This window comes from Drosophila rhopaloa, unplaced genomic scaffold (assembly GCF_018152115.1).
Source record: "Drosophila rhopaloa isolate 14029-0021.01 unplaced genomic scaffold, ASM1815211v1 contig_115, whole genome shotgun sequence".
Classification (NCBI taxonomy): Eukaryota; Metazoa; Arthropoda; class Insecta; order Diptera; family Drosophilidae; genus Drosophila; species Drosophila rhopaloa.
In genome coordinates, this window is record NW_025334990.1 from 8,397,133 (window position 1) to 8,424,465 (window position 27,333).

The 27,333-nt window shown below is 37.8% G+C and overlaps 4 protein-coding genes across 7 annotated transcripts; 3 read left to right on the forward strand and 1 right to left on the reverse strand.

Moving 5' to 3' along the window:
- Positions 1-6,147: 6,147 nt before the first annotated feature.
- On the forward strand, positions 6,148-25,617 carry LOC108053767 (aquaporin). 2 transcript variants are annotated; one of them, XM_017136482.2, is made up of 3 exons: positions 6,148-6,579; positions 23,821-24,379; positions 25,145-25,617. In XM_017136482.2, the coding sequence occupies exons 1-3, from the start codon at positions 6,470-6,472 to the stop codon at positions 25,364-25,366; spliced, it is 891 nt and encodes a 296-aa protein (XP_016991971.2). In that variant the 5' UTR covers positions 6,148-6,469; the 3' UTR covers positions 25,367-25,617. The 2 variants fall into 2 exon arrangements, with proteins under 2 accessions (XP_016991971.2, XP_044317786.1); XM_044461851.1 differs by lacking the exon at positions 6,148-6,579 and adding an exon at positions 23,148-23,263.
- Positions 10,065-18,362, forward strand: LOC108053769 (aquaporin AQPcic). Of its 3 annotated transcripts, none has more exons than XM_017136487.2 (3): positions 10,065-10,121; positions 16,708-17,257; positions 17,917-18,362. In XM_017136487.2, the coding sequence occupies exons 2-3, from the start codon at positions 16,727-16,729 to the stop codon at positions 18,133-18,135; spliced, it is 750 nt and encodes a 249-aa protein (XP_016991976.2). In that variant the 5' UTR covers positions 10,065-10,121; positions 16,708-16,726; the 3' UTR covers positions 18,136-18,362. The 3 variants fall into 3 exon arrangements, with proteins under 3 accessions (XP_016991976.2, XP_016991977.2, XP_016991974.2); XM_017136488.2 differs by lacking the exon at positions 10,065-10,121 and adding an exon at positions 10,369-10,392; XM_017136485.2 differs by lacking the exon at positions 10,065-10,121 and adding an exon at positions 15,759-15,900.
- Positions 20,118-20,991, forward strand: LOC108053768 (aquaporin AQPcic). Its single transcript, XM_017136484.2, has 2 exons — positions 20,118-20,711; positions 20,773-20,991. Exons 1-2 carry the CDS (start codon positions 20,118-20,120, stop codon positions 20,989-20,991), a joined length of 813 nt encoding a protein of 270 aa, XP_016991973.2.
- LOC108053762 (aquaporin-2) lies at positions 25,616-27,089 on the reverse strand. Its single transcript, XM_017136476.2, has 3 exons — positions 26,847-27,089; positions 26,381-26,783; positions 25,616-25,853 (listed from the first exon to the last, which is right to left on the reverse strand). Exons 1-3 carry the CDS (start codon positions 26,972-26,974, stop codon positions 25,659-25,661), a joined length of 726 nt encoding a protein of 241 aa, XP_016991965.2. The 5' UTR covers positions 26,975-27,089; the 3' UTR covers positions 25,616-25,658.
- Positions 27,090-27,333: the final 244 nt, after the last annotated feature.

A 27,333-nucleotide genomic window follows, 5' to 3' on the forward strand; every position in this document is an offset into this window, starting at 1 on the left:
GTGCGACTCCAAAGGGGAGGACCTTCCCGGGGTCTTGACCAAACAGAAAAGTGGAAAGGGGGCTGGGCAGGCGAAACATTTAATTAGCTAACTCAATTAAAAGAGCGTAAAACGAATTTATGTGGTCTGGTCGGTTGGCCAGTGGTGGAACACACATCAGGTGTTGCGGCCATAAAACGGGCCATGAGTTCGCTTCACATACTGCATAATTTTGTATTCCGTATTCCATATTCCGTATATACATATGTTATTGGCCAACTGGCGGAGCGCCCCTCGCTGTGTGATTAAGGTGTGGTTATAAGCGTTTTTATTTCGGATAGCTCACCTGCCAAGAAACTGCCATCCGATTGGCTGCCTCTGCGGACAGATAAAATAATCGAAGAGTGAGCGGGCCAGCAGATGCCATCACCCACTGTGAGTGCGAGCGAGTGGGCCATTGAGGCACTCACACACAGACAGAGAGAGCGTGCGCACACAATTTGAATTGGGATTGGAATTGGAATTGAAATTCGAAATGGAAATGGAAATGTCGGAATCGAAACGAAACGGGCGGAAAGCTTCAGATACATTGTGGGTGGAGTGGCGAGGGGGAGGCGAAATTAATGCGCAAGTATATTAGATACATTTGCATCTCGCACGGAGTCAGCCATTTGTTCGGCTCTCAAGTATCTAATCAAAATGCTCTGCTTGGGCAGAGCCAATCAGAAGCTTGCGATTCGAGTATCCGTTAGATAAGCAAATACATTTCATGGATGGTTTTTAATTCAGGTGGCTTAGGTGCACAAAATACTAGATACAAATACTTCAGAAAATGTATCTGAAAACGATATAAGTGTACCTTTTAAAGTATGCACCTAAAAAGTAAGACATCTAAGTAAATTATTAAATCCTTTAGGTATAAAGATCTTATTCAATTGTAAGAAACACAAACACATAACAAAATTCTATTTTTATTGATTTTTATATCTCTGTCATTGCGAATTTTCGAACCATATAATAATATACATATGTAGTTATCTAAGTATCTAAGTATAACATCTAGAGTTGTACTTACTTATATCTTTATTTTAGAAAGAAATATAATTCCTAATATCAAAATATTTTAGTCTAAGAGCCGTTTTGATTTCGATTTTGTCAAGAAAACCAGTAGAGCTACGTGACCCCTAAGCTATTAAAGCAATCCAATAAAATAGATTGTATCTACAAATCGTATTTGTGTAACTTTTAGGTGGAGGAGCGAACCGCAATGTGTTAATCAATCCACATGCCTATAGAGCACACTCCAAGCCGGCTTAAATATCAATTACGTGTCCAGGAACTGATCAAAGCAATCGAAGGAGATGCAATAATTGTATCTTGCGAGCCAGGGCAAACACAGAATTGAGTTTTCTGCTCAAATTCATGTGTGAATCGCACCGCAACAACATGTCAACACTTCAGACTTCGGGCCATCTCCCTTCCGCTGCCCCGCCCCTCCAAAGAACGCCTTAGTTAAGCCTATTAAATGCCCCAAACGCTTTGTTGTACCGTCCTCGAATGTTTTGGGCCAGGTCTCTTCGCCTCGACCGTTTTTATTTGTTTGCCTTTTGTGTTTGTCTCTTTATTTGTAATAAATATGCTTGGCCAAAGAATGGGGGAGTCTCGGCCGGACGAAGGTGAGTTATTAATTTCACAAGTTCTGTCTGAGTTTTCCACATTGTCCGCCGCTTATCGGGTTACATAATTGTCGTTGCATTGTCTCCGTCTCCCCCGCTTTTATGGAGTGTAATTATCGCATATGTACATCGCATATCGCCGGCGATTTGTAGGGTTTCGCCCCCAAAAGGTTCTCTGACTGGGACTATCATCATCAGGATAACCGGAGTACCCTCGACTTGCAGTTGTAATTGAGTAATTTCCACTTGAATTTCCCCTTTCAATGTGTGCTTTCTTTGCGACTTTGTGTGGGATTTGAGCAGATTGGAAGACGAAGGACTTCTACGTATCTATTTCCGTTTGCCTGTGGTCTCCACCGGCTTTGTGGACTTTTGCGGTGGCATTACATTTAATATAAGAGGAATTCGGTTGGTGGGGGGGGAGGTGGTGGTTGTATTACCCAAGCTAACAAGTTGAAAGGCGGGCCAAAACAGCAAGTAGATCAAGCGTTTCTTGCACTTTTTCTGTCGGCAGCGTGACGCGTGTGAATTTCAATTTGAATTCGAAATTGGTAACAATGATGCGGCTGTTTTTTTTATTGTTTTCGGGAGGGCGCGGTAGCTGTAGCTGACAAATAACTGAACTGAAGCGTTGTGTCGAGGGTAATAATGATGCTGTGCAGAGACAATAACGAGTAGACGTGCCTCCAGCCTCAGCACCTTGATAGAATTTCAATTTCGCCGGGCCACACAATAAAAAATCTATTAAATTTCCATCTAATCACAAAAGCAATTAATCATTGACACTATTTATGCGCTTATTAAGCGAAACAGAACGAGAGAGTCAGATCCGGAGCTTACAGCAATGGATTGTGATGCTTTGTTATGCTGATGCCTTTGTTGGAGATACAGATACACGGGATGCAGATACAAATGAAGATACAAATGCCCGTTCAAGGCGACAGCCACGTAATTACAATTCCTTTGGCCTGCGCGGTCATCATGTGTATAAAAAGATATTGTATCTGCATCCGTGCGCTGGCCGAGCGACATTGAATTATCGCATTGCTCTCATCTCTCTTCACCCGTCTCGCAAACGCCTTTTTCGGGGTTGGGTTCGGTTCGGTTCGGTTTGGTTGACAAACTACAAAATAATAATGTGGCTTTCATTGTCCGCCAAAGAAGAATGGGAGGGGATGTCTGGTATTGTCATGCAGCGACAAGATATTTACACAATTACTCGAGACGTCTCTCGCATTCTGTGGATACGGGGATACGGATATTTTCACATACTGATTTTCCATTTTGAATTTACGTACAAAGCTAATTTATCATCGCGGCTCGAAACTGTAAAAACGCCGTGATGTTTTGTCCCGCCGAATGAATGCCAATATTTTTTCCGTCCAGCCCCAGTGCATAAGTATTATAACCGCAAAATAAATAACAAATATAACAAACGATGGGACCGGGGTCCAAAACACCCAGCCAGGCCAAAACCCCGTCGATTGAAGCTGTCAACGGGTACGCACAATAAAAACCTTTTGTCCCACTGCGTGAGATACTTTCAACTGCATGGGATTGGATGGGTTGGGATGGTATAAGATGTGTTTGGTAAATGCTATAGGTACCATAGTACAAGCCATGGACATGGGCAAGTGCCTAATTATGTGGCCGAGTCAATTTGTTCAGCGTTCGACCCATTCCGACTCGTCGCGCTTTTTGTTTGACTTTTCTCGCTGCGGGCAAACAATAAATGTTTTGTAGTGATTAAAAAGTAGTGTGAAATCGATTATACGTATACGTACTCACATTAACCAGTTCCAGGGCCCCCAGCACCCCTTACTTTAACCCTTCCCCTCCCCACCATCCTCGTGGACCGGATATATCCGATCTTCGTCACTCACTTCGGACGGGTGTCAATATTTGGCCGACTTTAGCGATACATGTTAATTCCTGTTAATCGCTGGGAGTCGGGTATTTTTGATCTCGCGACTACGTCAATTTAAAGTCCACACGGCGCTACAGGGAATTTATAGAAAAGGAGTGGGGATTACTTGATATTCTTCGTACCAATGCAGACATGTGTCGTTTTGAATTTTGCTTAAAGAAAAGAAATAGTAACATTGTTAAAAGTATCTTTCACTTATGGTTATCTCATTTTTAAAGAAATGTAGGTACATAGCTAAACAATGTTGTGATTTGAAAACTTTTACTTAAATTAAAAATGATTAATTAATTAAAGAGACTTTTTAATTTGATTTGTGGCTGAAAAAAGGCGATTTAAAAAAAAAAAAATTCAACGGTCCGCCATTTTCTTAATTTTTGTGCGAAATTAATAATCCTAGATCCTAGATGTTTCATGGAGCGGAAATCACATGCGCCGCCGAAAGAAGGGCTTTTGTTTAATGACAAAAAAAAAATATCTAAAATTTGTTTCTTCTTCTTTAAGACTTCAAATAAATGAATGCAAAGTTACAAGCCTAAAAAATAATATATGCACATTTACCAGGCCATTGAAAATCGTCAAAATTTGAAATCGAGAATGAAGGGGTCCCTTAAATATTACATTTACGAAATACGATTAGATTACACCATTAATAAAAAGAATTAGTCGGTTAGCCTAGTTGAAAGCTAATGGATTCAATCGACTATATCTAGAATCATAAAAAATTATCCTTAAAACAAAATATATATATTTGACCGCATCTTTCTTATTATAGATGTACAAAATAGTCGTCCGGTTTTGATAAAAATAAAAACCTTTTGCAGAACTCATATAAATAAACTGAACATATGCAGTAATATAATAAACTACACTAATTATACTAGACAATCTTGTTTATTGCTTTATCGACTCACAAGGTATTGCCTATCAAAAATATATATTTTTCATCATAAAGTAATAAATTTCTCCAACACAGAGTACCTAACTTATGTCCAAAATGTCTATACTCTGTGTTCTACAAGGGTATAAAAGCTTCAAAAGCTTTTGGTGGCGACATAAATACACATTGTTAAGCTGCGTTGAATTTTGGTACTTTTGTCAAAAAAAATCCAAGGCGTTAAAATAAAAACTAAACAAATTTAAAAACTATAATCCATAAATAAATAAAATATTTCCGAATCCAAATGCAAAAAGAATCCTAAAAGTATAAACTTTAGAGAGAACATAGCCCAAAAGTATGCAATGTCTACAAGATATATTTTGTATGCAAAAAACCCCCTTTTTGTAACGGAAACAGAAGCCCAATTTCAGTTCTCCCATAAAGTAAGTTTATTAATTCATAAATTCAGTAAGCTTATTTCTATAGTCTGCTGGTCTATTCAGAATACATTTTTTTATCAATTGCTTTTATTAGCCTAGCAATACTCCCCCAATAAATTGCTTTCCGATAAGTGATATCAAAACGGGCCTCCAATATTCTGGATAAAAAAAGAACCCCCACTGCAGAGCCCTAAAACAACCACGACATATCGCACGCGAATAAAACTAATCAAATGGAAAAGCGATCTTTGCGTCAATGCGGAATTGATATTGGCTATAGATACAGGGTTTCCTATAAGTCCTTATAGATAAAATCCAAACTAACATGCACTGTGCGAAACAATGGGACGTAATTACTTTAGGTTGCCAACTCAATTACGTGACCAATTAGATGAGCTACCAAAAAACCATAAAGAGATCATATCAATCTATCATTCGGAGAGTGACCCTCTATCGCAATAGTTCACCGTAAACCTGTAGAATCAAAACAAAAGTCAAAAACACACAAAAACAAGCGGAAAATTTTAGTACTCGACTAACCGGATACCACGCAGACTTTTGTTTTCTGTGATAGATGGGTAAAGTAATATGACAAGGGTTTTGTATCACATGCTCCCTTGGCAACCTAAACCTTTAGCTTTTACAGTCAAACGTACACAACTTAAATAAATTTGTGTTACTAAGGAGAAGCCAATTTTCTTTTACTTGATAAGCCATTAGAAATCAAATTTGAGGTCAAAATATTTTTATTCGTTTTTAATACTTTTAAAATATAATTAAAGTCTGAACTAAAAGAGATATGTATATACATATCTTACTTTTACAACATTAAAAACAAACCTCTTTTTAAATGAGATCCTCAGATTTAAAGTCTTTTCCTAACTTAAAGAAAATATGAAATGGTAAGACTACACTAATATAGCAATTATAACACTTATCTTTCTTTTTCTATATTGACAGTAAGTTTACTTATTAAAGGTACTTAAGGTTTAATCACTCAGCGCTATTGTTTTATCAGCTTGGTTTGAGTTAGGGAAAATTCCACTTGGATAGTTCGGAAAAGAGAAGTTCGGCGGGTGGATTCATTGATCAGAACCAGGGCACTATCTAGATTGACGCGCATCGCATAGATATACCCAGCAGGTAATTGGGTATCGTGTCTAATGGCACTGGCACTTTTGGGTTTTGCTGCCTCGCTTTTATGGCATGCCTTTTTGCGATATTTGATTTTGATGGGCGCTTGGCGGTTTTTGTTAAACGGCGACAGCGTTTACTCTCAGTCAGTCAGTCGGTCGATCGGCGCTCGAAAGCGAAACTCACATGCGGCGCACCGCCTGCAGATACAGATACAAATACCCGTTCCGCAGATACAGATACAACGTCCGCGAGTCAAGAGTCCGAATTCGCGACACGCAGTGAAGTTGTGCACGGAATCCGATTCAGGAAAATTACCATTGCAAACGGGAAATTCAATTAGCTGCTCGCGCTCCGTCAAGTGCTTCACAGAAAATAAGAAAAAAGAAAAACATTAATAAAACGACACACACAATAGGAGTAAAAGTGCGAAGAAATGCCAGTGCAACAGCAACATCAGTCTGCGGCCATCGGTCAGCAAATAAAGATGGGCATCGAGGCGGTTGGAGGCGTGGCGGCGACTAGTGCCAAACAAAAGCCCAGAAGGTGCGAAATAATTTGCTATTCATTACAAACTCCTATTTCGTATATCAATATTTGACACACATTTCGGTGCCACGTTGCGTATACGTCACGTGAGCAAGTGTTTTTAGCCCAACGACGAAAAAGCGAGACAACAAAAAAAAACACAATTTATTTTTGGCCCCGGCACAAAGAGCGAGTGAATCAAGAACTGAATTGCAAATACAAGAAAAAACAAATGCCGCCGTTTTGTTTATTTGTTTTGCATATTTTTGCAGGCCGTCTAACCAGTTTTTTGGTAGACACTCGAGATCGGTTAACGAGTAACGCTAGACAGCAACGATGTGTCCATTAATCAAGGGAGTCTGGCTTCAACCAGAAATCCCCTATCCGTATATACCACAATATAATAAAATAATATAATATACCATAATATATAGTGTGTGGCGAAAAAGTGGATCGAAGACTGTGTCACAAGCGCGGGAGTTTTACGATGGCAGATCGATAAACATCTAGCCATCCATCGTTTCGCTTCTATTCACTTCTTTGATTCGTTGCGGTTTCATTGAATTTATTTATTAATCTAGCAAGTCAAATTGCTTCTACCTCGATCGCTGGCATCGCTGGCATCGCGTATAATTTATAATCGAACTTCAAATGTTCCGCCATGGAATGGTCTATGCAAATCATTGAGTGCACATCGCTTAAGGTGCGCGTCATATGTCTAAGCATTCGGTGTCGCGCGACATGAGTGTCAAGGCCACAAGGAAATCCGTCATGGAAGTCCGAATCGCGATAAAGCCTTCCAAAGTCGGGCTAAGTGACGTGCCAGCCGTGAGTGATAAGTGCTATCTCAAGTGGGTTCCATATAGTTCAATATAGTTCCTAAGATTCCGTTTGGGTAAGTTTTCCAATCACCACAACCTTGAAGGTAAGTGTAAATAGTATAAAATAATTATGATCAACCATAAATCTCTCTCTTTCTACCCCACGTGATTTTTCTTATCAAAAAGGGAGCGCCACTTCAAACCAATTTAAAAGATCTTATAGGTAATTCCATTTAATAATTTTTTATCACTAGCTAGACGCGCTTGTTGTTATCATTTGATTGAAAATTACATCACACTCTTAATTATGATCATTATTTTCTCTATCTACCTTTATTTGTCTTATTAAAAAGCGATCGCCACTTGAGATTTATTTTAGTGTTCTTAAAGACATAATTAAAGTGATTATCACCTAGACGGTGTGCATTTTGTCGTCTTGTTATTTAACATTCTTTAGTATTACGATAATTGCTCAAAATGTTTAGCAAATAAGTATGACTCTCATATTTATAGGTTTTTATACCCTTGCAGAGGGTATTATAATTTTGGTCAAAAGTGTGCAACGCAGTGAAGGAGACATCTCCGACCCTATAAAGTATATATATTCTTGATCAGGATCACCTCCTGAGTTGATATAGCCATGTCCGTCTGTCCGTCTGTCCGTCTGTCCGTCTGTCCGTCTGTCTGTCCGTCTGTCTGTTTCTACGCGAACTAGTCTCTCAGTTTTAAAGATATCGAATTGAAACTTTGCACACACCCTTCTTTCCTTTGCACGCAGTATATAAGTCGGAACGGCCGGGATCGGCCGACTATATCCTATAGCTGCCATATAACTGATTGATCGGAAATGCCATAACTCTGCTGTTTGTTAGGTTAGGAAGTTGGGACTTTCTATTGGTTTTATATTTGGCCAATCAATCCGACGTACCAAATTTCATAAGGATCGGCCGACTATATCTTATAGCTGCCATATAACTGATTGATCGGAAATGCCATAACTTTGGTGTTTGTAAAGTTAGGAAGTTGGGATTTTCTATGGGTTTTATATTTGGCCAATCAATCCGACGTACCAAATTTCATAAGGATCGGCCGACTATATCTTATAGCTGCCATATAACTGATTGATCGGAAATGCCATAACTTTGGTGTTTGTAAAGTTAGGAAGTTGGGATTTTCTATGGGTTTTATATTTGGCCAATCAATCAGACGTACCAAATTTCATAAGGATCGGCCGACTATATCTTATAGCTGCCATATAACTGATTGATCGGAAATGCCATAACTTTGGTGTTTGTTAAGTTAGGAAGTTGGGATTTTCTATGGGTTTTATTTTTGCCTAATCAATCCGACATATCAAATTTCATAAGGATCGGCCGACTATATTCTATAACTGCCATATAACTGAACGATTGGAAATGCCATAACTTTGGTGTTTTTAAAGTTAGGAAGTTGGGATTTTTTATGAGTATTAAGAATGCATTATGAATGATTTTGGAGAATATAATTTGCAGAATATTCTGCAAGGGTATTTCAACTTCGGCTCCGCCCGAAGTTAGCTTTCCTTTCTTGTTTAATAGTTTGTTTGTTTTAGATGCTTTTCATGTGTTCAAATATGGGAATAATGGGGTTTGCAATTGTTTACTCGATTCTGCGTGACTATTTAACTCGTAAGCATACTTATACACTTATTTGTATTTGGTTAACCCACACAAATGGGGAAGTCCAAAAATAGTGCCAGAATAAATACACTTAGGGTTTTGAAAAATATTGATTACAGTGATATATTCTTTCTTAATATTATTTCATTTAACAATTTATTACATATTAATACGTTAAAATTATACATTAGGGCAACAGAACCAAAATGTATCTTTTATGAATTATTAAAGTATTTATTATTAAATAAAGGTTTTGCGAATACGGACATTAAGCTCAAAACTATATACTTTGTTGAATGTTTCTGGTTATCCTTTTAAGGTTTATGTCCTCATGCTTATACACAATAAATTCATGAATTATAAATTTTGAATACTATGTACGACAGTACTGTTGACTCGATTTTGTTTTTCGCTTAGCAATACTTGTTGTTTTAAGGGTACAGTGATTAAACACCCAAAAAGTTGAAAATAACTTAACTTAAATTCCTTTTGATAATAAATTTAAAAAATGTTTCATCTTTAATTCTCTGAGTTTTCACTTAAAAAGTCATATATATTATTGTAAGTCATGAAAAAAACATGTATGAATAATCGAAAATCGCGTTAATGGACTTTGCTTTCATAAATTCAGAAATTCCTTGCATTAAATAAACAAACAAGAAAACCAGTCCCTGAACTGCTTAAGCCACTATCTGAACTGCAGTGTTTACACTGCTTGCCGAAAGTTTATCTCATCTGCTTGTCAAGCGAAAGGTAATATTTACGTTAGTCAAGTTGCTTGATACCACTATCAAAAGCTCACATCACTGACTAAACAACAAAGCGTTGACTGCGCAGCTGACGTTTTTTAACTGAAGTGATAAGAGCTGAACTTCGGAAGCCGACTGCGCTGCTGCTGCCTTCCACTGCTTGCTTTGGCTACTTGTCGGCAGCGACTGCGCTGCTTGATAGCAACAATAATAATACGCCATGGTGTCCAACTGCGACGCCGACTGCGCAGCTGCCGCGCAGTCGATGGCGCGTATTTAGCTCCAGGCATTTCCTACACTCAATAGCAAACAAACGATCGACCGAAACGCAGGTTAGTTTGGCTCTCCGTGGTCTTCAAGTGTGCGTTAATTAATTAGCAAACTTGTATTAAAATTTCATTAAAACAAAGCCGAGGAGAGCGTCGATTTTGATATAAAAAGGCTTGCAGTGCTTTGACTGAAAGCAAAGGCATTTTGCATAACGCGTTTCGAAATTGGCGGGCTCGCATTTTTTAAAAATTTTGTGGACTGCTTCTCTGGGTTAAAAGTCAGTGATACGTTTAAAGTGAATTGTTAATGGAATATTTCCATAACTGGAAGAGTGTGAGTGCGTGTTTTCAGTCTTCGCGTTCTCTTGGCACGCGTGCACTGGCCTATAAATGTTAAATTTATTCAAATATTTAACTTTGTCTGGGTTATCTTGGCCAACTTTCCATTTCGGCAGGGGGAACTTATCGCCCGATTCGCCTGTTTATGCCCATAAAAAGTTATATATTCCCACTCCCACAGCGCCACTGGGTGCTTTGAATAGTGAGCAGACAATCGAGACACATTGCTTGCACATTTATTAATATTGTTGTTTATCGACTACTATTGACTTATAATTATGTGCATTATTTACCATTTGCACCTGATGATAGCCAAGCCTCGTAGAAGGGTAATTGCCAGTAATCCCACGATTGCGCAACTTCCAGACCGTGTAATTAGATAAGGCCAAATTGTAATGCATTTTCAATGCATATATTTTTAATAATATTCTTTATTCGTCTTCTCTCCCATTTGACATTCATTTAACACTTGTGCGATGTCATTTGCCTTGGGTTAAACGAACGACTCTACCGGAGAATGTTTATTTTTAAAGAATTGTGCCATGCTTTTTGGTTTTTGAAAAACGTTTCCACTCTATGTGCGCATACATTAGCCCGATGTTCTACTTTAGCGTTCAGTTTTATGTACATATATATAAATGTTTGTGTCGAGCCATAGTGGTTGTTGTTGTTGTTTTTTTTATACTAATTAGACGACGGCTGGTGTGTGCGGCCGTCTTATCAAAATTATCATTGAAAAATAAGTATAGCAAGACGATTGGCGGGGTCACTCGATTTTATAAAACAAAAAAAAAAGCGGCCTGATAAGTAAACAAACGGCATTTCTGGGCCTTGGATCAGGCGATTTTTGCATAGTGCCCACGCTAAATTGATCATTTTATGATACTTTAAGTGCTCAGGTGTTATGTAGGCACTAGAAAATATTTGAGTATATCTTTTACACACAAAACTTGCCGTGTGATTGTGTGTAAAGGCCCGAAGTTTTATCTGCGCACTTCGACAACTTGAAATCGCACTCCCACCAAAAAATGAAAAACCAGAAAGCGAACCAAAATGAACATTACTTTTTCGGCTGAAGGTCGCTAAAGCTGATAAATTTGTTAGCTCAATCTCAGCGACAGAACATTTTTATAAGTCCTCCAGAATTTAAGAGGCAATCTATAGCTATACATTAAATTATGAACTTTGCCAGATAACAATAATGATGTATAACTGGCAAAATCCAGATTTTCTAAAGTTTGGCACATGCCTTCGATTACTAACTTTTCGGGGAAACTCACGAGTTACTCGATAATTTGTGCTAATCAAATTTGATAAATCAATCGAGTGGCAAATCGCGTGCCCCATCAATAAGTTAGTGTCTCCATTAAACGGATTTCGATTTGGTCTTATTGTAACGTCATCATATGATCAGAAAACCGGTTACACACGGAACAATCCCCCAGGCTCAAATTGGGCCAGTCAACTATTGGAATATGGCATTTCCTATATGCTAATTGCGTTTAACTAATCCAGTTTTATGCTATACCTATAACTCTGCCATTTTTCACAGTCCGTTGATGTCATTCAATCCCACGACATTATATTTGTGCTTGGCAAACCGTAGCCACTCGGAAATGTGATTAAGTTAGTTACTTTGCCACTTGATAAGGTGCTCTGCCGTGGGGTTATCAACTGAATCCCAGCCGTCATTGAGCAAAGTTTAGTTCCAATTCAAGACTTTTCTGTTGCTCTAAGCTCTGGCTTAACTTTAGTTGAGTATGTGTGTCACTCACTCCTTATCGCCCATGCACACTTTTGGATTATCAGATGGGCCTGGCTGCACATATAGAATCGGGTATAAATAGCAGTCGGGCGAACTTCTTGATTAGAAGCCACATCGAACCATAAATTTACGGGGGACAAGCCTTCTTCAGATTCAGAGCCACCATTAAATTCTTAGCCTAGGTCAATGCTAAATGTTATCATCTAAATACATATTATTTGTTAGTAATTAAGACTTTGTCTGTCTAATAATTGCCAAGCTTTTCACAAATAATGTGAGCAATCAAGTCTCAAGTGGGCCAACCTCGTGGGGAACTGATAAAACGTAGACCCTAATTTTGGCCAGAGAATTACTTAGAACCTTCAGCTGTCTGGGGCACCTGACTTGCTATAGGATCTTTTATATTTTCTTTTTAGGCAGCTCTTAATTACCCCTCATATTTGCAGTCATAAATAAGCCGGCCAAGAGCCTATGCACATTGTACTCGCAGGTAGCCGTCTTAGATGCCATCAACCTGTTGCGCAACGGAGCGTCAGCAGTTTCCATTGCCCTGATAAGCCGAAAAGATAAGAGTTGCTCTGGGAAGAGACTGCTGTGAATCAAGATCAATGGAAACTAAGGCTTCCGCCATAATGAGCTTCAATTGCGATCCAGCTGGCAATTGGAATGCCATATAAAAAACATACTTATAAGTCGCCGGCCGATCAATATCGCACTTTGGAAAAGCCATAAATGCGGGGCGATGTCAAAAGTCTGATGAGTAAATCCGATTTGAGTTGCCCCAATTATGGCCAAATTAAGCTTGTGATATTATGCCGGCAGACACGGCCAAAACCCAATACACCATCACTCAGTTCGTTATCAGTTGGCTGACAGTGGTTTGTGGTTTATGGTTTATGGCCCAAAGTTTTAGGGCCAGCAGCTAAAAATCACTTCTTAAGCAGCCAAGAACTATCAGCTGATATCGAATCGAAAGGGGGCTTATCAGCGGCGATTGATTAGTGGTTCTTCAGGCTAACAAGTTTTTTACGATGAGCTTCTGGCTAAAGGTTTATGGCCAACGTTCTTAGTCATAATTAACTTTGGTTACGCGCCTAAATTTCAAATTATCTACAGAGCTGCCAGACTGTTTGATTTCGATAAAAGGGTTGCATACTTTTCATAGCTGTTGTACAACAGAGACTTAACAGAGTTTAGTTAACAGAAGTGAACAGAAATTAATAAATTAAATTTAATTATATAATTAAATGTTTTTAAATAAAAAAATTTACATTTATTATTACATTTTCAATATATCTATGTAGCTAGGTATTTAATTACATAGTTAACCTTAGTATAAAAGTAAGATAATTAATAATATTTTCAGGCAATAGGATTAAACCTATTTATTAATTTTATTTAGGTTGTGAGTAAAACCATGTAAATAGGATTAAACCTATTTATTAATTTTATTTAGGAACCTGACTCTGCTAGTTGTTTAAAAACTCTTCTGTTAAAAAGCAATTACATTTGATAAAATGACTAAAATTTATAATTTAAATTAATTTAGCCAATTATCAAAGCCAACTTCCGCCGTCAAGTCATGTATTATTTCTGCCACCTAACACTAGCCCAAAAACTAAGACATAGAACCTCCCAGTCACGTTCCGTCACTTAGATAAACAATGAAAATAGATTATGACAATAAAGATCCATCAATTAGGGCCCTCTGGGTATCGCAGATCGTGGCCCATGCCGCGATCCCATGAATGATACGTGATCCTTCTGGGCATGGAAAATATAATAAAAGCGCAGGTGGTAATTAAATTATTAGCATGCGCTGTTCACTGTGATTTATTTTTAAAAATTTTGATCCATCGCGTGTTTATTGTTTTGACTTTGCACTCTTTGCCTTTTCGCCAAAACGTGTCGCTATCTTTTGACCAACTGTCACTGTGTTGGCCAAACATTTTCTCTTGGCCAAGGGCCAAAACGTTTTGTCTTTGCTATTTTCTGCACGACTTCCATTGCAAATGGTAAATAAAACTATAGTTGGAAAGCGATAAGTGCTTGGCAAAATATATGTACATATGTAGGGTCAAGAGTTCTGGAAATGTTCATTCATTCGCTGGAGAGATCACCTGGGTTATCGTGTCCACGCTTATGCAACACACTCGGGGCTTTCAAAACATCTATTTATTTTTAACTTTTTATTGCCAGCTGCCGCTCCAATTGTGATTGAGACATTTAATAGCGCAAATTGCGTGCAATTTGATCGACAGGCGTGCTGAGATTTGCTGTGATTTGTTTGCCACATTGCGTACTCCGATTCACGCAATGCAGCCTCAATTGCAATTGTTGCAGCAATTGCAATTGATAGAAACCGACGGTGGTAATTGATAGTCGGCCACTCTGTTATCAATCCGCACTGGCCAGTTTCAATTGCCCCAGAGCGTCACGCACTTGCACAGCAACCCAACCCTGCCCCATTTATACACAGCGAATAATTATACGCTTTTCCAATATCAATTAAGGCTTCATTTCAAGTTTAAATACCGCATTTGGCCAAAGTCATGCAATAACTAGGCTAACTTGGTTTCAAACTGTTTTCCCCTTACCTCTCATCAATAAATTTTTTGATACGAATCTAGCGATCGAAAGTCTTACCTTTCTTTTAATAATATATGCGTTGATTTTTCATTTAAAAATAGGAAATAAATCAATAGCCTCATTATAGCTTAATTAATTAATTTGCTTCGAATTTTTAAATTCAATTTACAAAATATTAAAAAAGCAGCAAAGTGGACTTTAATTTTATTGGCTGAGCATTAATGAGTCGAATTTTAAGATATTCATTCAGATGATTCATATTTTAAAAATATGAAGCTACTGAAATAATTCCATATGCTTATATATATATATTCCTTAGTAAACAAACATCTACAAACATCTAGGACCCATCCCCTATACAATAATTATAAGAAAGAATATGTTTTTCTTCAGTTTAAATTAAGTTTAAAACTAATCTGATTTATTTTTTCTGTAAGATTAACATTATCATTTCCTCTAATGTTTGTAAGCAGTTTATTCTCATTTTTAAAAATCTATTATTTTTCTGTAAATTAAATCTTATTTTCTTGATTTTACCCTTAATCCGGATTTTATATTGTATCTCTTGAAGAGAATGAAAAGATAATCTCTAAACTCTCATGACAAGTGTTAATATGTTTTTTTTTGCATTTCATGGATTATTATCTATATTGTTTCTCACATTTAATAATATCTTAATGCCGGAGATTGAAGCAGTGGAAGTGAGAGAGAGCATCGCTCCAGAGATTGTGGCACCTATAGATAAACGTTGAGAGCGAGTGAGATCGACGAATGAGCGTTTAGGATGCTCATAAATTCTGGACACTTGACTTTTTTATGCTCTGGCAGTAGGATTTGCTAATTTCTATATCTTTTCGTGTGTTTGTGGCCAGCTTCTCTGCTACTCTGCTACTCTCTCGCCACACGGATGCTAAAAATGGGCTTTTGATTTACGCAATATTATATAGATATAGATATAAATATTTGCCTATGGCTACTCCAACGCCTCAGATTGACATTGACAGTCCCGCTGTCGCTTTGTAAATTTTCACTCGCTTCAAAGCGGTCGGCATCGCGAAAAGTCCGCAAAAAGATAAAATATATAGTGAAATCTTTCTTTGGGATTTAAAACAAAAACCAGACAAGTGTCAAAATGGCCCGCGATATTCGGTAATTATGTGGGCTAAGAAAAAATAAAAGAAATTATTAAAAAATGCTTAAAGAAATGTGAATTGATTTCAAGTACCATGAAATTGATCATTTATAAAACACATAAAATACCTACCTATAATACTCCCAAAAGTATGTGAATTGATTACAAGGAACACGCATTTTATGATCGCAATAAACGGATTAATTCGTACAGTTTGGAAAACCAATCTTTCGAGTGGCCAACTGATAACACTGACAAAGATTGGTTATTGTTTTATGGCCATGCTTTGATTTCCTTTTTGGCTATTTATCTATGAACTCAATTGACTGCTGAACAGGCAATTGCCTATTGTACAATATATACTATATGGTATGTGGTACTCCAGGTTAATCTAACCGTCGATGGTTTTAGTCTTGTTCTGACATTGCCACAGCGGGCATCGTGATTCGGCTCCAAAAAAGAGTTGTATTTAGCCAAGGATTTTGAAAAATCGATGATATGTCAACGAACCGCGAACAACAGGGGATGGAAAATCCTATAGATATTACCCAAAAAGGAGAACAATTGCAAAGGTCTCGAATGAGGAAAATAGATAGAGTTCCGCAATAGTTAATTCTAAGCGTGGGGAGGAAAGATTAATTTCGAATTGAAAAGCTTAAGATAGTGATACTATAAGATACAAAATGATTGATGAAGTTGAAGTGTGTGAGGGAAAGAGAGAGAGATATTGGGGTAAAAGAGAAAGAGATATTGGTGTGAAAGAGAGGGTGGCTAGTTCAGCTTTTTAGTGTGGCATTGCTCAACCGCTCCTCTGACCTTTTCAGTTGCTGTAAGGTATTCACAATGAAGGGATCGACGCTGGACAAAATCTCCGCCTTCCTGGGCGAACTCCTCGGCACCGGCATCCTGGTCTTCCTGGGCTGCCTGGGTTGCGCCAGCCCGACCACGACCCCCAACAGCCATCTCCAGATAGTGCTCAACTTCGGCTTCGCCGTCCTCATTGCCATCCAGTGTTTTGGATGTGTGTCCGGAGCCCATCTCAATCCCGCCGTCACGGTGGCGGCCTACATCTACGAGATGGTGTCCCTGCGCATGGCACTGGCCTACTTTGTGGCCCAGATGCTGGGCGCCTTCATCGGCTACGGCCTGCTGATGATCCTGCTGCCCCATGAAAGCCTCACCGTGGGCGCCGGCCTCTGCGTGACCTTGCCCCACACCGCCGTGACCACCGGGCAGGCCTTCGGCATTGAGTTCGTCATCACCTCCATCCTGGTCATCGTCTGCTGCGGCGTCTGGGATCCCCGCAACTCCAAGTTCCACGACTCGGTGGGCATCCGCTTCGGCCTGGCCATCGCCTGTCTTGCCTGCGCTGCCGTAAGTATTAAGCTTAAATCATTCATTTTCCACAATAAATTCCAAGAATGGAGCAACCGCTTTTCTGGGATAAATAATAATTTGTCAATACACGAAAACAAGATCCATCCTTTTGTGGCGTGTTCAACAAAAATCAAAAAAATATATAAAAAATTAAATTCAACAAATAACTTACGCAATTTTTTTATGAAACGATTTTATTAAACTTCAGTTATAGAAATTTTAAATTTAATTTTATAATAATATAATGCAATATATATATATTGCATATATATATTTGGATACATTAATAATCTTGGTTATACTTGTAATTGTGACAATTTATATCTTGCAAATTTTAAAATAGTATTTTAGACTCTTAACAAATTTTATTAATTTACCTTATTTTCGGTGTATATAAATTATACATAGGTTAATGGATGTTATACTCAAAGCATTATAGAAAGTTTTGAATTAACATTTTTCTTGAAAAGATTTTTTTAATTTTTAATTTTCTAAGAAAAAATGACTGACAATTTGTGTTAATATTTTAACATGTCAAGCAAAGTTTCTTAAAACTATACAACTATACATTTAAATCTAAAAGAAAGCAAAAGATATTTTATACTTATGACAATCATTTAGAATTTTGATTATTAACCATAACCATTTTATTTTAGGGCCCCTTCACCGGCGCCAGCATGAACCCGGCCAGGTCCTTCGCCCCCGCGCTGTGGAACATGCATTTAGAGGACAACTGGATCTACTGGCTGGCCCCCCTCAGCGCCGCCGGCATCACCGCCTACGCCTACAAGGTCGTCTTCCGCCGCGAGGTGGTGGAGGCGGAGATCACCTCCAACGAGAAGCTGCGCCACTTGGAGGACGTCCAGCTGTCGTAGGTGCCAAAGACATCGATGTGGGAGAGCCTTAACTAATTTACTTACCATCTAAGACGCCGAATTTTATAATAATGCATTCATTGTACGCTAATATGAATAGTGTCTTCACAAAGTGTTCAAACATTACAAAAGCGTTACACTTTTGGAACAGAAACTCACTTGGTGAATACACTAATTGCCTTCAGTAATAAAGAACATCGAGATTTGTAATCTACTCTAAACCAAAACCAATGACTTTTTATTTTTTAATAAACTATATCAATAAGAGGGAGTCATGAAAAGGGATTTAAAACTTAACCAGTGTTCTGAAAACAGAAAATCAAGAGTGAATTTCAAGGATATAAACTTCAATATTGAATACTTGAATAATAATGTTATTATAATTACATGATCTTTGGAAATGGAATTAAGCTGATTTTCACAAATCGCGTATATAGCATCTTAAATACATTCTTTATAACAAAGAGCTTCAATGCGTTACTTTATTTATAAAGGAAATGAGTGTTTGTCTTTCAATTTTCAAATGAGGGTGTTTCTTTTCCTTGTTTGGATTAAGTTTGGTTGTCCTCTTTTATCGATTCTTCAGGGCAGGGGAATATCACCCCACCCCAATTAAGTTTATAAAAGGGCACTTCTTAGTTAAGAACTAGTTTTCAATATGAAAAAAGAGTAAACAGAAAAATTCAAGACCAGCTGGTTTAAAAAAATAGAAACCAAGAAATATTGCTTATTACCAGTGCTGAACATATTGAATTTATATTCATAGTTGACTCTTTTTATTTTAAAATAAATTTTAAAGAGCAGACGAATTTATGTATTTTTAACTTTGATTAAAAATTTAAAGAAGTAATAAACACCTCAAATTTGGATAATTATGAAAATATTTTTTTATCTCAATCATTTCACTTCAATCATATTAACTACTTGAGGTTAGAAAACTGAATCGGGGAAATGATATATGTTTAGATTTTGTTCTCATATGAATCCACAAAAATGGTATTTAATCCAGGTAGCAAAAATAGTCGTTACTTGAGACTTTTATTTGTTAAGGACTGCTGTGATTTTATTTATTTTGTTTCCAATTTGACTGTGTCTTTAATCGCTTTGTGGTGTAAGTCTTGATAAATCACAGTAGTTCTTTTAAAATATAAGTCTTTATGAATTAAATTAGTTCCTAGTTAAATTCTAACCGCTTCGGGAGCATATTTTATAAAACGTTTTAAACGGTTGTGCGTTGAATATATTATTAATATTAGATACCATTAATAATAATGTTGAACGTATATGTTTCCTCTGAAATTGTATGTGTTAAGGTCAGCCAGTGAAAAAACCTAGTCATTTGAAACTTTGGTCATAAGATTTTTAAACAATTTAAGTATTTACAAATCGACCAATCAAACTACACTTAGCGAAATCTTATCAGCAGACTGCGAATTTGGCACACCCACCAACTTATTACTCCTGACACGACAGAAAGTATACTAATTGAATCGAATTATGGCATGTTATGGAGTTTAAATTGGACTATGGACTATGTGTGATATGCTAATGCTGGATTTTCTTCTCTTCAAAAATTCCTTGAAATAATGTTTATGAATGAGTGGCGTTAGGAGACTATAAACCTGGTTTATAACGCCTCGTTGTATCGACCGTATTCAGACATTGGCTGGCCCGGAAAGTGTTGTCCAAGTCTTGGCGCCCCATTCGTCCGCCCGATAAAAATCTTAATGAGATAAGATTGAGCGCAAATCGAGCGAAACGGCAGTGGCGCTTATCAGGCCGATAATTACGGCTGAGCAAAGCCCCCCAAAAATGCCCCTTGATGAATTGATCTATCCAAAATGGCCTGCTACTACTGCAAAATCTCTGCTCGATAATTAGCATTATGGTTTTATAATGGATATTGATTGATTGCCCCAAATTTGAAGTCGTATTTCCACTTCTGCAGCTGCCCATTATTTTGGCAGTAGTGCTCAGTCAGTATGTCGCAACAGAAGCAAAAATCGCTGGAGTCCAATCCGAACGCCAGGTGGCGCCTGCAAGGACACCATAGATCGGCCATATCCTGCTTTTTCGGGGAGTTTGTGGCCACTGCACTGTTTGTTTTTGTGGCCTGCATGGGATGTGTGGAATCGCCAGCCTTTCCGAACTCCCACTTTCGCAGTGGTTTGACCTTTGGCCTGGCCATCCTCATAGCCATCCAGTGTTTCGGTTCTGTGTCCGGAGCGCATCTGAATCCGGCCATTACCTTGGCTGCCTTTCTTTACGGTGTGATTGGTTGGATCAAGGCCATTGCCTATTTTGTGGCCCAGGCAGCAGGAGCTTTGATTGGATATGGTCTCCTGGTGGCTGTTCTGCCGCAGAGTTCCATTAAAGGAGTGGACGATCCGGCGGGGGCTTGTGTGACAGTGTTGGCATCGGATATCAGTGAGGTGCAAGGTGTCTTCATCGAGTTCCTCATCACCTGCTGCCTGGTGATGGTGGCCTGTTCGGTGTGGGATCCCCGCAATGTCAAGCTGCAGGACTCGGTGGCCGTGAGATTCGGCCTGGCCGTTTCCTGCCTGATCCTCACAGCGGTTAGTATTTGTGCATAAGCATATCAAAAGGCTAAGACTTAATAGCGAGTTATCCTTTCAGGGTCTTTTTACGGGAGCCAGCATGAATCCCACCAGATCTCTGGGTCCCGCTGTTTGGAACAACTCCTGGGAACATCATTGGATCTACTGGGTGGGTCCTTTGGTGGCCGGTGCTGTGACATCACTTATCTATAGGATGGCATTTAAGGGCGAAGAAGAGGTCGATCTAGGAAATTCCAACGCCAAGATCCGCATGATCGGAGAGGTTGTCATACAATAAGTTTTAGTTGCCTACAATAGCTGTACTAATCGAATCTTTACGAAATAAATATTATGTTACTATTTATACCTGCATGTTTCTTAAAACCTTATGTATATTTAAGCTGTTCCTCTTATTTGGTTGTCATATATTTTTCTCGCACTTTCCATAATTTTAAGTCATTTTATTAATTACTAAAATTATTATTTTAATTATTACAATTACTTAAATTACCAGGACAAGTTGCATTTTAATAACACGAAAGTTTTCAATCTGTTTGTATTGTGAACACGAATCTTTAGAATTCTAAATCCGTTTCAGTGCTGATTCGGAAACCACAGTATTTAAAGATTTTTAAATACGTTCTTACAATAGAGTTTCGGATTTTTGGAAAAAATTGATCAAATGTTGGAATGTTATACTGAACTCGTTATAACTCGTTATAAAATTCCCAATCGATTGGCATTCACAGCTAAAAATTTCATTTTTGGTCTATTTTTCGCCAAAAAACACAATGTAACCCCTTATAAAAAAAAATGCCGAGATTCTGATATCCGGAAAAATCAACTTTTAATTCGGATTTTTTTTCAAATCCCTGGGAAATAATGGTCATATGTTGGAATGTCATACCTCGTTGAACTCGTTATAAAATTTTCAATCGATTGGCATTCACAACATAAAAAATTTTATTTTGGTCCATTTTTCGCAAAAATGTCATAAAGAAATGTTTTTTATGGCAATATCCAGAAAAAATTAACTCGAGTTTCGTTTTTTCAGACCTTGTATATAATGGTCAAATGTAAAAATGTCATAATTTTCAATCAATACTGAAATTTTTAATTACTGAACAACTTTAGCAAAACAGTTTTAATCGATTTCATAGCATACATTCGGGATGCGGTAATATTGACATGTTTGGGGGCTCGTATTTGTTTGTAAAACGAAAACACACAAGCAAATATATCAAAATAAAATCCCATAAGCTCATAAAAATATTTATTATTGTTTACTGATAAGGAAACCCTTTAAATTGATTAGTTTGATAACACATTACAGGGGAATAATTTGCAAAAGGTTCTTCAGATAATACGCCATGACGAAAACAATTGATTTCTAAGTAAGCCACTTGCAATTAAACCCATGCAACGGCACCATGACAAAAGCATATCGATTGTTTATGGCAACTGTCTTATCAATCCATTAAAGATACTTGTAATATGTCGAGCAACAAGTCTCAAATTCGGACTAGCCAACGTCATGAAAGGGGCCTAACGCACTCGACTGGAGTGAATGGAGCACACGATTTGAAATGTTTGCCAATACTTAAGTAAATACAAGTTTATGGGACGGACTTCCAGCTGATAAACGACCCGGGGCGATTAGTCGACCTGATATATGCGGTACGAGATTGCCAGAGATTAAGCGCCGGCGATAGAGCGACCATTGAGTAGTTGGACTGCACTCAAGTCCATGTTGAACCTCGTCTCCGTTTGGGTTAATCGCTCGTGGCCACTCAAATAAATCATTATAAACTATTACCAGTGCTGAACATTTTGAATTGATATTCAAGTTGACTATTTTTATTTAAAGAGCAGACTAATTTATATATTTTAAACAGAAAACTGAATAGGGAAATTGATATTATGTTTAGATTTTGTTCTCATAAAAATGGTGTTTAATCCAGGTACCAAAAATTGTCGTTACTTGAGATTTTGATTTGTAAAACACTGCTGAGATTTTATTTATTTTGTTTTAAGCAATTATTTCAATTCCTAGTTAAATTCTAACCACTTTTTCCTTTAAAATTGTAAGTGTTAAGGTCAGTCAGTGAAAAGCTAGTCATTTGAAACTTTGGTCATAAGATTTTTAAACATTTTAAGTATTTACAAATCGACCAATCAAACTACACTTAGCGAAATCTTATCAGCAGACGGTGAATTTGGCACACCCACCAGCCTAATTCTTTCCAGACACGACAGAAAGTATCGAATCGAATTAGGGCATGTTATGGAGTTTAAATTCAAAAATTCCTTGAAATAATGTTTATGAATGAGTGGCGTTAGGGGACTATAGACCGTATTCAGACAGTGTCTGGCCCGGAAAGTGTTGTCCAGGTCTTGGCGCCCCTTTCGTCCGTCGATAAGGATCTGAATGAGATAAGAGCGATTAGGCGACCTGATATTCGCGGTACGAGATTGAGTAGTTGGACTGCACTCCAGTCCACGTTGAACCACGTCTCCGTTTGGGTTAATCGCTCGTGGCCACGCAAATAAATCATGGCTATAACCACAAGGTGATCTTAAGTGAATAGGCTAATGAACCGGAAACTAAAAAGTGAAAAAAGCTATTCATTTATCATTTAAATATATTTATTTGTGTATTGTCTAAAATCATAGTGACTACAAACAAATCTAAATACTAAATTCTTTGTTTTTATTTAAGTGAAGTGGATAAATTACTATAGTAAACATTCAATTTTTGCACATTGAATGTTGCTTGTATAGGAAAGAGGAAAATAAGATGAGATAAAAAGATTTTGTGACTAAAAACTAAAATCACTTTATTATTTTAAATAAAACATGAACAGTGTATTTTAGAATCTTAAACATCGATATTGATCTTTTTTTTTTATGTTAATAAAGCTCTCATCATTTTCTATTTTATCTCCTTTTTTAATAGTGTGATTATATTCTTCAATTATTTTCAATTTATACAATGTTGCTTATACAGAAATTATGGAATTAAAAAGTTCCTTGCAACATATGTGAATGCCGTCGCTTATTCAGATTATTTACCGACCTAATTTGAAAATGATTTTTTTGTAACTGGATTATCCTCTCTGTCTTACAGCCAATCAACCTGCTGGTTTCTGCAACGTCGCCAGTTGGACAATATCTCCATAGTTTTGGCCGAGATGATTGCCACGGCGATGCTAATGTTTCTGGGCTGTATGGGCTGCATCGAGAACTCCGTCTTCACCAACTCGAACTTCCAGAGTGCCCTCAACTTTGGATTCGTGGTGCTGATCTGCATCCAGTGCTTCGGCTGTGTGTGTGGAGCCCACTTGAATCCCGCCGTGACCTTGGCCTCCTACGTGTACAACATGATCTCGCTGCCCATGGCACTGGCCTACTTTGTGGCCCAGATGGTGGGTGCATTCATCGGATACGGACTGCTGAAGGCCGTGCTCCCCGAGAATGCCATCTACAGCACGTCCACGCCCAATGGCGTTTGCCTCACATTGCTGAACAGCACCTTGACCAGCTGGCAGGGCATGTCCATCGAGTTCCTGATCACCTGCGTCCTCATCTCCATCTGCTGTGGCGTCTGGGATCCCCGCAATGCCACCAAACAGGACTCCGTGCCAGTGCGATTCGGTCTGGCCATCGCCTGCCTTTCCCTCACGGCGGTAAGTCATATAGGAATCTTTCAATACACTTGAAATTAGTTTATTTTTGTAATATAGCTTAACTTATACTCGGTTTCTTAAAGTTTTTTGGATTTTCCCAAACATCTTAGTTAAATAAAGCCTCTTTAACATAAACATTTATTATCTGACAGCATTAATAAATATCAAAGAATCAATCAAAGTTATATAGGAATCCTTCAATAAATTTCAAATTAATTTGTTTCTGTTATGAAGGTTAACTTACCAGCGGTTTCTTACAAATTTTTAGATTATCACAAACATCTTAGTTAAATAAAACATTTATTACCTGACAATATTAAGAAATATTAAAGATAATACCTTCTCTGGAAAAAATATAACTATATTAAAAAATGTAACATAATTTGAAGTTTTATATGCCAAAACGGTGTAAATTTATTTGATAAAGAAAAACTAGATACAACTTACTCGGACAGTTTTGCTAATTAATCTTTTGGAACTTTTCTCTAAGTACTGTTCTTAAAGAATTTTAGATTAGAAAAGAAATATTTTAGATTTATCAGGCAAATGCACTTGAAAACTTTGTTGATAATAATAAACTTAGCAAAGCATGGCCCATAATCATTCTTAATATTTTAAAGATTAGCTAAAATCAATTCTACACATCTTATAACTGTCAAATAAACGATATAGATTTAAGTGCTTGTTAAGTATATCATATATTTATAAATAATAATTTTAAAGAGCTTTATTTTAATTAATAATAATAATTTACCTAACTTACAGGGCCAAATGACTGGGGCCAGTATGAATCCCGCCCGATCCTTCGCTCCGGCCATTTGGAATGGAGTCTGGGCCAACCACTGGATCTACTGGGTGGGTCCCATGGCCGGAGCTCTGGTGACCTCGTTGATCTACAAGCACGCCTTCCGGCGGGAGGTCGAGGATTCGGAGGTGGATGAGGCCACCATGTCAACCAAACGAACCTCTGAGGCGGAACTCGCCTAGAAATGATTTAATACCCATAAGGCATGCTATCGTTTAAGTCTGTGTGAGTTGAATGCGGTTTAGTTTTAAGTTGCAAAGTGTACAAATATAAATACCTTAAAAGAAATCTTACGGCTGCCGTCTATATAAATAATCTAATGTAAATGCTATGCTTATCTGAACGAGATTACTTTTATGCCACCGCGAAATGCTTATCGTTAATATTTAATTGCCCATACACTTGATCAAATAAACCACACAGTAGCCACAAATGCCGAGCTCACGTTTATTGTCGTTCACGGGGTTTAGAGCCCTAGTTTATTCCGGTGCAAATGGGGATTTCCAAGGGCTTATAGCGCGGCGTAAACGCATTACTCCAGATAAAGGGTACCATGATGGCGGCCAAGATCTGGCCAGTTAGCAGCAATACCACCGAGTCCAGTTTTCCGTGGAAAATGGCGGGCACAAGTGTCCTGGTCGGGTTCATGGAGGCTCCAGTTAATTGACCCTGTTAATGGAAAGATGGGGCAATTTTTTACTTATTTATACTAGCTCTGATATAGTGATAACTTATCACTTATCAATATCAGTTATGTTACAAAAATCTGTAGCTATTTTCAATCACTTGCGAAAAGGAAGGAAAGAAAGCCGGGAGAATTTACTAATAAATAACCAGGTAATACGATTTTAAAGCACTTATTTTAAATGCCTTGACCTTGAGCCACATAAATTAAACTACTGCTTATCTATATATTGACTAAGCAAGTTAAAAAATATACATCAGTAAATTTACAACTTAAAAAATGACCACTACAAATATATTTCGCGAATACAAATGGCGATGATTGTCAGAAATTATTTTACAGAAACAAGGATTATTAACCTTTAACCAAAATTGAGTTTCATTTATCCTTTCCTTTTGAAGTTATTACTTTTTAAATATTTCTTAACATAGATGATAGTACAAAAGTTTAAGGGAAAAATAATTAAAGCAAATCCGTTTAGAAAGCATTTTAAAACCTAAATCAGACTTACCCCAGCCAAACTGCAAGCGACCACGAGGAGACCCATTCGAATGGTGACCGAGTCCAGGAAGCGTCCATTTCGCACATCCCACAAGGCGCACCATCCGAGCACAAAGATTGCGGTGAGTAGGCATTCGATGGCCACAATCTGGTAGCCAGATAGACTGTGCAGCGGTTCCATTAGGCAAACTGCTGGCTTGCTGTTGTCCACCACATCCTTGGGCAGCAGTTGGAGCAGCAGGAAGTAGCCAAAGAACCCACCGGTCACCTGGCAGACCACATACATCACCATCATCTCGGAGGCGATGTAGCCCATGAAATAGCACGAGATTGAGATGCAGGGATTGGCATGGGCCCCGGATACGAAGCCAAAAACGTGCATCACCACCATCACCGCCAGTCCGTAGTGAACGCTATTGAAAGGATTGTTAAATACCATATACTTTATTCAATAAAAAATTCAAAATATTTATCACCTGGCCACCAAGGATCTGTTCTCGCCACCTTGGTTCATCGCATCGCCCATGCAACCAAACAACATCAATAAAGCTGTGGCGCTAAACTCGCTGACACCGCGTATGAAGGTTAGGAAGTCCCAAGTCATGAGGAACTATCTGCAATGGTTGTGTAACACGAACGATTTAAAAAAATTCAAAGAAAATTATCAAGTTCCAATTAAAGGATTTAAGTCTGATATTGGTTCTAAGTAGTAATGTGAATGCTTTATTGTATAAGCTTGTAACATGAGTGTAAAGGTTTGCTTTGATCAAATCTGTTTAAAGGTGATTTACATAAATTAATAAAAACTATACAAAATTAAATAGAAAAAAAAAATTAAATAAAATAAAAAGGTCCGAAAAACCAATACTTTTTCTATACTCATTTGTTTTACAAAAAAATCATTAAAATATCTCTCTATTTATTTTGATTATAAGCACACCAATCTAGTCATCGTTAGATAAG

Coding starts and splice junctions, on each gene's coding strand:
- LOC108053762 (XM_017136476.2), bottom strand. CDS start 26,974: ATGACTTGGGACTTCCTAACCTTCATACGCGGTGTCAGCGAGTTTAGC. Junction 26,784..26,846: donor AACAGATCCTTGGTGGCCAG/GTGATAAATATT, acceptor TCCTTTCAATAG/CGTTCACTACGGACTGGCGG. Junction 25,854..26,380: donor TCGCTTGCAGTTTGGCTGGG/GTAAGTCTGATT, acceptor TTCCATTAACAG/GGTCAATTAACTGGAGCCTC.
- LOC108053768 (XM_017136484.2), top strand. CDS start 20,118: ATGTCGCAACAGAAGCAAAAATCGCTGGAGTCCAATCCGAACGCCAGG. Junction 20,712..20,772: donor CCTGCCTGATCCTCACAGCG/GTTAGTATTTGT, acceptor TTATCCTTTCAG/GGTCTTTTTACGGGAGCCAG.
- LOC108053769 (XM_017136485.2), top strand. Junction 17,258..17,916: donor CCTGTCTTGCCTGCGCTGCC/GTAAGTATTAAG, acceptor ATTTTATTTTAG/GGCCCCTTCACCGGCGCCAG.
- LOC108053767 (XM_017136482.2), top strand. CDS start 6,470: ATGCCAGTGCAACAGCAACATCAGTCTGCGGCCATCGGTCAGCAAATA. Junction 6,580..23,820: donor GCCAAACAAAAGCCCAGAAG/GTGCGAAATAAT, acceptor TCTGTCTTACAG/CCAATCAACCTGCTGGTTTC. Junction 24,380..25,144: donor CCTGCCTTTCCCTCACGGCG/GTAAGTCATATA, acceptor CCTAACTTACAG/GGCCAAATGACTGGGGCCAG.